The sequence below is a fragment of the Cyanistes caeruleus genome, unplaced genomic scaffold (genome assembly GCF_971803275.1).
Source record: "Cyanistes caeruleus unplaced genomic scaffold, bCyaCae1.hap1.1 HAP1_SCAFFOLD_94, whole genome shotgun sequence".
Lineage (NCBI taxonomy): Eukaryota > Metazoa > Chordata > Aves > Passeriformes > Paridae > Cyanistes > Cyanistes caeruleus.
In genome coordinates, this window is record NW_028255897.1 from 584,883 (window position 1) to 597,142 (window position 12,260).

General features: G+C 50.4%; 1 protein-coding gene across 1 annotated transcript in view; it reads right to left on the reverse strand.

The window, feature by feature from the left end:
* Positions 1 to 12,260, reverse strand: part of LOC147646520 (uncharacterized) — a 319,904-nt gene that overhangs the window by 116,326 nt on the left and 191,318 nt on the right. The window contains 1 exon segment of the mRNA XM_086873319.1: positions 6,444 to 7,199. Coding sequence (XP_086729445.1) covers positions 6,444 to 7,199 — 756 coding nt within the window.

Genomic DNA, 12,260 nt, shown 5'->3' on the forward strand with positions numbered 1-12,260 from the left:
GTCTGTGCCAGGGGCTCTTGGATGTCTCTGTAGCCATGGACAGAAGGGTCTGTCTGTGCCAGGGGCTCTTGGATGTCTCTGTATCCATGGACAGAAGGTCTGTCCTTGCAAAGGTTTCCATAATATCTTGGTACCCATGAGTATGGAATGAGCACAGAGAGTGAAAGTGTCAGTCACGTTGTTTGCACACTCCTTCCTTTCCATCCAAGACACATCCACGCACACCCCCACGTACAGATATATTAAAAGGAGAGGGATGGATAGAGATTTCCCACAGAGCTCTAACTTTGGCAGAACTCACCTTGTAAGCCATGGCCAGGGCATTTTTTTCCCAGCTCTGTGTCAGTAGGTGTCCAAGAGCTGAAGGGAACAGCATTTAGAAGCAGTTTCAGGATTTCTAGTCAGGAAAGGGAGCTGACAACCATTCACATAACTCACCATATTCGTCGGGATGGGCTGCTGGTTCTTTAGGAATATGGCACAATGGAGACACGAGACTTGGGATAATCCCAGCTCTCTGTGGATCTGTGCAAAGGTGGAGCAGCAGAAACACCTTGTGTCTTCTTTGGGGACACAGGGTCCAAGGAGCTGGGGTGGCAAAGCGTGACCTGGGCTGGTGGCAGGTGAAGTCCCATTTCATGACATCCCGGAGTGGCACAGGACAAAGCTCCAAGCAGCCACAGCCCCACTGAGGAAGTCCTTGGAGTGCTGCACATCCCATAGGAAAAACTGCATTCCCTCAGTCCATTGGGATTTATCACTTCCATTTGCAACACTTTAGGTCCAAGTTTCAAACAGCAAAATTTTTACACTCAAGACACAGTCATGAAGAACATGAATTTCAATTTCCTATTCCTTTAACTGCAGTGTAAAAGATCTTTATATTGGAAAACATCCATCAAATCTGTCAAGGAAGGCAGCTAATGCATCCTTTCCACGTGTACAAACTAAGGAACTAAAATCAAGGCTGAGTTCTCTTTTTCAAAAGATCAGTTACCTCTTTCTTACTCCAGAGTTATAGAAGATTTTTCACTACACATTTGGGGGCAATTTTTATCTTTCATTTCTTTTTTATGTTTTCTGGTTTTTAGGTTTTTGTTTTGTTTTTTTTTGTTGTTGTTGTTTTGTTTTTACAGAAAGCATGTCCTAGAAAAGGCATGTCCTTTGCTCCTGGTTCCCGTGTGGAGCAGCTCCCTTCCCGCTGGCTGAGCTGCTCAGGCAGAGCCCGGCAGCTCCTGGCCCTGCAGGGCTGAGGCTTTTCCCCGTTGCTGGGCACAGACTGATGGAGCAGCACTGCTGAACACGGGCACACGCAGAGGGAGCAGAGCAGCTGCCTTTGCCCACCTGAAGCTCCAAGGCCAAACTCTGAGCAGGCACGGCTGCAAGAGACTCGCAGGCTCCCTGTTGGCTCTGCTGCCCCACTTGTGCCCGGCCCAGCTCTGCGGGAGGCAGAGGGAGAACAAGGGGCAGCTCCCTCCCAGCCCCAGCCCAGGGACCCCTCCAGCCCCGGGCCTTGGGCCACTGTCAGCACCCGCTGCTCCAGCCACCGCTTCTGCTGGCACTGACAGCAACAACCAAACTGGGGCTGGTCCCCAGGGAGCAGCAGCAGTGCCTGGATCTGATCCCTCAGCCTGGGGCAGCCCCCTGGGGGAACAGAGGGCACAGCAAGAGGGACAAAACCAGGCAGGGGCAGAGACTGGGAAGAGCCAGAGCTGGGAGCAGCAACAGCTGCTTCATTGCACTCCTGGAGAAAGCTCTTGGCTGGCTCAAAGCACTGAAAGGTGTGAAAGGCAGAGAGGAGGCCACACCAAACAATGCTCCTGTTTTCACACCCTCCTGTAATAAATGAAAATGAACTAAATTATAACTATTTGGAAAGTTGTTATTATTAGAAGTAATCAAGGGAATTGGTGTTACAAGGCAGATGTACCCCTCTACAGATGTTACATGTTAAAATTAAGATACAGGATGTAGTTTTGAGATAAGGAATGTCCTAAGACAAAATCGACCTTGAGATGGATAAAGTTGGAATGACTTTAGGCATAGGGCCTGAAAATTATAAAATATAAGACTAATTAGTGGAGCACAATGCTCACTTACATAACACAACACTTAGGACGCACACACAGCCTGTCAGGTGGAGGACAGAGGACAACGAGGATGAGTGTAAGCCTTCATCCAAAAGACCACCAAAAGAAGACTGAAGACCCCCTAGCAACAAGTGAAGCATGCACTATGAAGAATAGTGATGTAAAATTAAAGAATCAGAAATTGGAGGAGACTTACTGGAAACATGAATGAATATGTATAAGTATACAGTATATAAGTTTAGTTTTAATTGCTCTATTTCATATGTAAGGGGGTTGAGAAGCCCTCTCCATACCCCGGTCAGTTTTGCTTATGCTTTAATCATAATTACTGGCAAGCTATATTCATATCTATATTCATACATATATATACATATATATATACATACATATATATATATATGAATATATTCACTATTCACTAAATTGTACTCTTTTACTAAATTGTATTCCTTCTATATCAAATTGCTATTCAATCCACTAAATTGTATTATTTTATTAAATTGGATTATTGTATTCAATTCACTAAATTGTATCTTTTTTTTCTTGTTATTAAACTGCTGTTAACCCAATAGACCTAGCTGTCCAAATTTCAAATTGATTTATGACACTGCCCTTGGGTGAGTTACAGCCACAGCGAGAGGGAGGAGGAGATGATCCCACCCATGGCTGCTGCTGGGTCCAGACATTTGCTGAGATAAAGCTGAGCCAGAGCTTCAGCATCTCCCCCAAAATCACAGAATCACAGAATGCCTTGGCTTGGAAGAGACCTTAAAGTTCATCTCGTTCCATCCCCTGCCATGGCAGGGACACCTTCCACTATCCCAGGCTGCTCCAAGCCCCGTCCAGCCTGGCCTTGGACACTTCCAGGGATCCAGGGGCAGCCACAGCTTCTGTGGGCAAGCTCTGATCTCTGCCCAGGTGAGCAGGGACAGGAGCCGAGGGAACGGCTGGAGCTGGGCCAGGGCAGGGCTGGGCTGGAGATGAGCAAAAGCTTCTTCCCCCCCAGGGGGCTGGGGCAGTGCCCAGGCTCCCCAGGGAATGGGCACGGCCCCGAGGCTGCCGCAGCTCCAGGAGCCTTTGGCCAGCGCTGCCAGGGATGCACAGGCTGCGATTGTTGGGGTGTCTGTGCAGGGCCGGGGGCTGCACTCCATGATCCCAATGGGTCCCAGATGCCAGCTCAGCCCCTTGTGCAACTCTCACCCTTGGGCTCAGCCTTTGTGTCCCCTGGAGGCGCTGGCAGAGCTGATGGGGTGGGGCAGGAGCGGGGCAGCCCCAGCGTTCCCCTGGCAGTGCCAGCACAGCCGGGCCAGCAGCCCCAGCGTTCCCCTGGCAGTGACAGCACAGCCGGGCCAGCAGCCCCAGCGTTCCCCTGGCAGTGACAGCACAGCCGGGCCAGCAGCCCCAGCGTTCCCCTGGCAGTGCCAGCACAGCCGGGCCAGCAGCCCCAGCGTTCCCCTGGCAGTGCCAGCACAGCCGGGCCAGCAGCCCCAGCGTTCCCCTGGCAGTGACAGCACAGCCGGGCCAGCAGCCCCAGCGTTCCCCTGGCAGTGCCAGCACAGCCGGGCCAGCAGCCCCAGCGTTCCCCTGGCAGTGCCAGCACAGCCGGGCCAGCAGCCCCAGCGTTCCCTCCCTGGAGACGCTCCAAGGGAAGCGGCCAGAGCCGCGTCCAGTCAGCGGAACTGAGCGGCCACTGAGCACCCCCGGCCTGGGCTGCTGTGGATTCCTCTGCACACAGCTCGGGGAAGGTGCCCTTGGCCACCCCCACAGTGCCACAGACAAGTGTCACAGTTACAGAGCTCTGCCCACAGCTCACAGGGGGAGTTAATTTATAAAAAACCCCAAAAATCCACCATGAAAAAGAGAACTCCTACCTGGCAGAGCTGTTCCACCCTTCAGTTGAGACACCTGCATGCACACAAGACCTGGGGCTGCAAAAAATGTGGCTTCATCAGCAAATTTGCAGGAAAAACTGGTTTAGGACAGGCTATCAGCAGAACTGTTCTCAGCTGGGTGAAAAAGGCCCCTTTGGCAGCTGCAGGGCCATTGAAAATGCAGACCCTCAGCCCATGGGGGAGAAAAGGGCTCTGAATTCCCCTCCCCTGACACACAAACCCTGCTCCCAGGCTGCTCCCCACACAGGATTCTACTGGAGGACTGTGGAAAGCTGAGAGTTGGCTCTTGCTTCTCCATGTTCCATGTCCTAAAGCTGCCTGGGAGAAGAAATTTAGGGTCAACTCCACTGGCACAATCCCTCCTGGCCCAGGGCACAGCCCCAGGAAGGTCTTTGCTCCTCCCTCGGCCCTCCCTGAGGAGGCTGGCAGGGCTCGCAGGTTTATGGCATTTGTCCTTGCTGCCCCTCACATCCCACTGCCCCACAAAGAGCCCCGAGCCACCCGTGAGGGACAGGCCCGGCTGGGCCAGGCCTGGGCTCAGGGCTTGGCCTTTCTGCTTCCTCCAACCCAGCCAGGGCTGGCTCAGCATTGCAGTTCCTGTGCTGTGCCCCAAGCTCGCTCGGGCCCTGCTGGAAAGGGACCTGAGGTACCTCCATCCCCTCGGGCAGTGCATGGGAGAAAACAACAAACTTCTCAGGAGGGTGGGGAACAAACTTTCAGCTGCAAACTTTAGAGAATGAGGTACTTGGGAAATCATAAATCTGCATGCAATTAGAGGAAATCACTTCACTAAGCACAGACTGAGCCAACTCGTCCAACCCATCCAACTTCAAGCTATCCAGATTTTGAAAACTGGAAGTCAGGAGAAAAGAGAGGGACAGAGATCCACGGTCAGCCTTGGATCCAGCGCCATCTCAGCTGCTGTGAGCTCCAGGGCCGTGGCACATGTCAGTGTCACACCCGTGTCACAGCCTCACCTGCTCTGCTCCCTCTCCCAGCTGGGGTTTTCGGGGTGCCAGGGGCTTGGCAGCCACTTTGGGGCTGGAGCAGAGGCTGCAGTGGCTGGGCTGGGGCAGTGACCGCCCCACACAGGCAGAACTTGCTCTGCCCCCAAACACACCCTGGAGATGTCTGGGGCCATTCATCATTTCTCTGCTCTCCAGCGCTGAGGCAACGCACTCTGGCTACAGCTCTGAGCTCGTGCCCATGGCAACCAGCCCTGGCAATGGGGCTCCATGGAGCTGCTCTCAGGAAAACCCCGAGAGCTGGGGAGTGCCCCAAAACCAACTCAGAAACGTGAGATACCCCAAAATGTCTTCAGGAATGTGGAATATCCAAAACTCGCTGAATATGTCGCACCCTCTTTTTTCATCATCCCCAAACTTTGGCTGTCTCATTGTAGATCCAACCCCACCTCCCCAATCCCAAGGCCAATCCATCCCATCCCTGCTGGACATCAAAATGCCTTCCCAAGCTCGATTTCCCCCATTTTACACCTCCCAAACTCCATCCCACCCATCCTGCCCCACCCAATGCCCATCTCACCCCTCCTGATCTGCATCCCACTTCACCCAATCCACTTCCAACCCCATTCCACCTGATGCCTTTAGAAAGCTGGCCTAGAACAGAGGCTGCACAGAGTTAAGAATAAAGTTTCTTAAAAGGCCTTAAAGGATACACCTTGGGCAGTACAAGAACCTGGACAGGGCTACACCCAAAATGGACCAGAAATGGTCACAAAAATGGACAAGTGATCATGAGGTCTCACATTTTTAGAAGTTTAGGTCCATCTGCATATTTGGATTCATTTCCAATTACAGCTTCAGATGAGGAAGTCCCATCCTTCTTGTTTTCTCTCTTCAGTCCACCCTTGTTCATGCTTTTGGGCCTGGAACTTGTAACGACTGTCCTTGGTATCAAGCTAGAAAAGGAATTGTTTTGTCTACCTACTCTCTGAAGAGAGCTCACTAGCACTTAATAGGAAGTTCAAAACTACAAACCTAGGCAGTGCAGAATTTGAAAAATATGAAAGCTAAAATTTAAGGCAACACACCCTGAGGGACTGTGGAATCCAGTAATTTTGGGTGGGATTGAGTAGATTTCAATGGCACTGAGTGGTTTTGAGGTGACAGATAGAACTCGCTCATCTCCTTGAGTGGCAAGAGATGGAGACAAATAAACCAAATACCCCCAAAACCCTCCCCATTACCTCCCTGAATACCAGATTCCCTTCAAGCACTAGTAAAAGAGATGTTTTAGATGCCTTTGATGAATCTGTAGACTTTTACCTAAATTTTGTCTGTTTTAAAGGGATGAAGATGAATCAAAAGAAAATTAGGGCCAAATCAAAATGACCACCAGCCCAGTGTGTTGCCAACACAGATCACTGGGAACGTGGGTCATCAGGTCCTGCCCAACGTGGGTCCTCTGATGGGGGATGGAGCTGGAGCAGCACATGGACACCTTCCTGCACTTGGGGCACTCACAGGGCTTCCCTTACCGGTGCATCCATTGGTGCTGGGTCAAGTGAGAGCTCTGGGTGAATCTCTTCCCACACTGGGGACACTCGTAGGGCCTCTCCCCAGTGTGGATGCGCCGGTGCTTGATGAGGTTGGAGTTGTGCTTGAAGCCCTTCCTGCACTCAGGGCAGCGGAAGGGTCTCTCATCCGTGTGAATCAGCTGGTGCTGGAGGAGATGGGAGCTGGTCTGAAACCTCTTCCCACACTGGAGACACTCGTAGGGCCGCTCCCCAGTGTGGATCATCTGGTGGATGGTCAGTTTGGACCTCCGGCTGTAGGTCATCCCACATTCCCCACACTCATAGGGACGTTCCCCAGTGTGAGTCCTCTGGTGGATGGTCAGGCTGGAGCTGTGGCTGAAGCTCTTCCCACATTCCCCACACTTGTAGGGCTTCTCCCCAGTGTGGATGCGCCGGTGCCTGATGAGGTGGGAGTTGTGCTTGAAGCCCTCCCCACAGTCAGGGCAGCGGAAGGGCCTCTCATCCGTGTGAATCCGCTGGTGCAGGAGGAGATTGGAGCTCCTCTGAAACCTCTTCCCACACTCAGGACACTCATAGGGCCTCTCCCCAGTGTGGATGCGCTGGTGGATGATGAGGTGGGAGCTGCAGCTGAAGCTCTTCCCACATTCCCCACACTCGTAGGCCCATTCCCCAGTGTGGATCATCTGGTGGCGGATCAGGAATGAGCTCTGGCTGAAGCTCTTCCCACACTCCAAGCACTTGCAGGGCTTCTCCCCATCCTGAAGCTGCTCATGGACCACCAGCTCAGAGCCCTGGCTGGATCTCCGGCCGCCTTCCCAGCACAGGGTGGGTCTTTCCTCCTCAGAGCACCCTGGGATGGGTTTGGAGCCCCTCCTCCTGTAGGATCTCCATGGCTTTTCTTCCCTGTTGGATTCCTGTGCTGTGGAGCCACTCAAAACAGCTTCTTCCATGAGGTTCTGCCGTGGGGATTTGTCCTCTCTGGTCTCCATCCTCAGCTCCTTGTCTGGGGGAGGAAGGACAAGGAGAGGATGGGATTTGCCTCCGTGCCAGAGGGAAGGGGAAGGAGATCCCCCCAGTGCGTCCCCGGCAGGACGGCGTCGGCAGCGGGGTTGTCCTGCAGCCGGGGGCCAGGCTGGGCTGGGAGATGGAGCAGGAGAGAGGGGGAAAGGGGCACTGACTTCCTCCTCACCTGCCTGGGTGTCCTGGGGCATCTTCCTCTTCCTCACAGCCTCCTTCTCCATCTGGACAAGGTTTGGGAATGGGAAATCCTGGTTTGGGGAGAAATACAATTCATGAGCACATTGGGTTAGGGAGTTTGTTCTGCCCAAGTCCATCTCTAGAACTCACCAGCCATCCATAAAAACATCCCAAACACCAAAATTCAGCCCTGAAAATGCCTCCCAGGATTTCCCCATCTCTGGTCTCTCCCTTTTGGTGTTCAGGGGTTCCCCCCGTCCCAGTTCCTGGGGGTCACACTTGTACTGGGGTTCCTCTGTCTGCTCAGTCCCTGCCCTCCCCAGGCTGCTGGGAGTGCCAGGAATCTGAAAAGTTCCCCCCATTTCCATCTCCTCATTTACAGGTGATGGGGCTTTTTGGATTTCTATGGTCCCTTTTCCCCTCATTCTCTGCTTAGGGGTGCAGGTAGTCCAAGGAGTCCCCCCTGCCCCTCTCCAGGCTGTTGAGGGTCCCGTGAATTGTGGTGCTCCCCCTCTCTGGGCTCCCCACTTTGGGGTCCTGGGGGACAGGACCTTCTCCTCCAGGCTGCCTCTGAGAGCAGCCGCCACCAGGACCCCCCAATGTCCCCCCAGGGGGTATTCTGCACTCAGCTTTGGAGTTCTTCATTCTCCAATCATCCCCCCTAAAAACCCAACCCAGGAACCCCCCAGGGTATCTGGGCCAAACTCCCCCTCCCTGGTCACCTCTGGGATGGGGGGTGATGATCTCACAGGTGGGGGCTGTGAATTCAGGGAATGTTGGACCTTGTGGTTCCTTCTCCTTTCCCTGATCCTCCTTTGTCCCTCCTCTTCCTCCTGCTCCTCCTCTCTAACCCCACCTCCTTCTCCTACTTCCATCCCTCCTCCTCCTCCCCCAGGAGCAGTGACACCCTCGGTGCCCCGTTCCCAAACCCCTCACAGCCCACGGCAGGAGCGGGGATGGAGCCGGGACAGGTCGGGATGGGCAGCGCGGGGCTCTCCGCTGCTCCCACCCGCTGGGGACGGGGGGAACCCGGCCCGGGGAAAAGGAGAGGGAAACTGGGAAAATTGGGGGCTGCAGATCCAACCTGGGGCTGGCTGGGGACCCTGGCTGGGGACTGCCAGCCCTTGGGGCTCCTCTGGGGAGATGTGGGAGGGGGGAACACAGAGAGGGCTGGGGGATCCCAGGAGTGGCAGCACTGGCAGGGACTGGTTTGGACTGGGGTAACTGGAACCTTACTGGGGCAACTGGGAATCCTTGGGAATGAGCACAAGCATGCTGAGGGCACATGGGATATACTGGGAATGTCTGTGACCATCCTGGGGAAATTGAAATCACGCTGGGAACAACGGGAACCATGCTGGGGACAACTGGGAACAACTGGGATTGACTGGGTCTGCACTGGGGGCAACTGGGCATTACTGGAACCATGCTGGGAGGGTCTGGGATCATCTGGGGAGGGACTGCAACTATACTGGGATTAAACTGGGTGCAACTGGGATCACACAGAGAGGAACAGGGAGTGACTGGAACCATGCTGAGGTCCTACTGGGATCACAGTGGGAGCAGCTGGGCCATGCTGGGCAAGACTGGGACCATACTGGCAGCAACTGGGACTGCACTCAGGGTGACTGGGAGTGACTAGGAGCAACTGGGATCAGGCTGGAAGCACCCAAGGAGTGACTAGGAGCAACTGGGATAGACTGGGAGAGACTGAAACCACAGTGCAGGTAAATGGGAGCAACTGGAACCATGCTGGATAGTCTTGGGAGCAGCTGTGCCCATGCTGGGGTCATACTGGGATCCTGCTGGAACTAGCTGGGATCATACTGAGAGTGACTGCAAAGGGGCTGGCTGGGACTGGAACCATGCTGGAGGTGACTGGGAGCAACTGGGCCCATCCTGGGAGTGACAGGGAGTCACTCTGGCCATGACTGGAACCATACTGGAACCATACTGGGAGTGACTGCGATTGTAGTGGGAGTGACTGGGATCATCCTGGAAGTGACTGGAACCATACTGGGAGTGACAATGGCTCCTACAGGGATAGCACTGGGAACCACTGGGATTACAGTGGGTGTGAATGGAACCTGACTGGGGGTTACTGGGAGCTACTGGGCCCATGCTGGGAGGAAAATGTGGACACATTGGGAGCAACTGGGATCAACTGGAAGGTACTGGAACCATGCTGAGGGAACTGAGACCACAGCTGGGATCATACTGGGAGGAAGTGGGAAAGAGTGGGATCATTCTGAGGTAACCAGAACCTTACTGGGGCAACTGGGATATACTGGGAGTGTCTATAACCATACTGGGAACAGCTGGAACAGTGGTGGGGGCAACTGGGAGTGAGTGGGACCCTGCTGAGATGGACTGGGACTATTCCAGGGACAACTGGGATCACACTGGTAGGAACTGGGAAGAATTGCAACTATTCTGGGATCACACTCAACTGGGATCATACTGGGATCCCAGTGGGAGCAGCTGGGTCCCTGCTGGCTGAGACTGGGATCCCACTGAGGGTGACTGGAATCATACTGGGATTGACTGGGAGTGGCTGGGAACAACTGGAATCATGCTGAGAGCAACTGGGAGGAGCTGGGAATGACTGGGATATACTGGGAGAGACAGGGAGTCCCAGGGATCACACTGGAGGCTACTGGGGTCACACTGGCACTGCCAGGGAGCAACTGGGGGCCACTGGCCTCATACTGGGAGTGACTGGGATTAGACTGGGAGTGACTGGGATCAGACTGGGAGTGTGAAGGAAACTGTGTGAGGGGAAAAAATGGGAAAAAAACCAAGATAAATTCAAGGAAAATATAAGAGAAAAATCAGGGAAAAGCAAAAAAACCCCAAAACAACCAAAACAGGGAGATATAAAAAAAAAAGGGGGAAAAAGCACGGAAAAAATTTGAGAGAAAATTGGGGAAAACCAGGAAAAATCTGGGGGAAAAAAAAAAACCTCAAGGAAAAACTGGGGAAAAAATCAGGAAAGTGGAAAAAAACTGGGAAAAATCAGTAAAAATCAGAAAAAATGGGGAAGAAATCAGAAAAAATAGGAAAAGAAGGAAAAATCAGGAAAAAAACAGGAAAAAATTGGAGGAAAAATGGGGAAAATCAGGAATAAAACTGGGAAAGGATTGGGAAAAATCGGGGAAACTAAGGAAAAGAAAGAGAAATAAAATCTGGAAAAAATGGGGAAAAAAATGCGAAAAACCAGGAAAAATCAGGGAAATTTGAGAATAAATTGGGAGAAAAGTAGGAAAAATTTGGGAAAAGAATAGGGAAAAATCAGGAAAAATTAGGAAAGGCGTGAAAAAAATTGGGAAAAATCAGGGAAAATATCAGGAAAAAAAAGATTAAAAACCTTGGGAAAAATCCAGAGAAATCATTAAAAAATTGGAAAAGAATTGGAAAAATCAAGGAAGAAATCTGATATATTTGAGAATAAATTGCAAAAAAAGTAGAAAAAAAATTAGAAAAAAAATTTATAAAAAAGATAAATCAGGGAAAAATCAGGGAAAAAAATAGGAAAAGGATAAAAATTCAGAAAAAAAAAAAAAAAGAAAAAAATCAGGAAAAAATTGGGGAAAACCAGAAAAATTTGGGAAAGGAAAAGGGAAAAATCAGGGAAAAAAACTGAGAAAAAAAATGGAAAAAAATGCAAAAACCAAGGAAAATTTTGACCAAAAATTGGGAAAAATTGAAAAAAAATCAGAAAAGAAAGAGGAAAAAATCAGGAAAAAATATCTGAAAAACTCAGGAAAAAATGGGGAAAATAAGGAAAAAAATTATGAAAAAATTGGGAAAATTGAGTGAGGAAAGAAACCTGGAAAAAATCGGGTAAAATCGCTTAAAAACTTAAGAAATATAGGGAAAAATCAGGGAAAAATTGTGAAAAAATCTGAGAATAATGAGGAAAAAATTGGGAAAAGAAGAGGGAAAAATCAGGAAAAAACTGGGAGAAAAAAATTGGGAAAAAACTGGGAAAAATCATGAAAAGAAAGAGGAAGAAGAGCAGGAAAAATTTGAGAAAAATTAAAAAAAAAAAAATCAGGAAAATAATGAGGAAAAGAAAACGGGAAAAAAAAAAACACAACGAAAAATGGGAAAAAACTGGGGAAAAGCCAGGAAATATTTAGGAAAAAACCAGGCAAAGTCAGAAAAATTAAAGAAAAAATGGGGTAATATTTGGACAAATCAGACAGAAAAATCAAGAAAAAATGGGGAAAAAAATTTAAAAAATTATGAAAAATGAATGGAAAATCAGGAAAAGAAAAAGTGAATAAAACCTGGAAAAAATCAGGAAAAAAAACCCAGGAAAAAATCAGAATAAAAAAATGAAAAATTGTGGGGAAATCAGGGAAAAAACTGTGAAAAATCAGGGAAAAAATTGGGAAAATACAGGAAAAAAATTGGAAAAATACAGGAAAAAACAGAAAAATCAGGTAAAAATTTAAGAAGTTACAAAAAAGACGGAAAAACTTGAGAAAAGAAGAGGGAAAAAACAGGCGAAAATCAGGGAAAAAAATCAGGAAAATTTGTGAAAAAACTGGGAAAAAATTGGGAAAACAAGGGGAA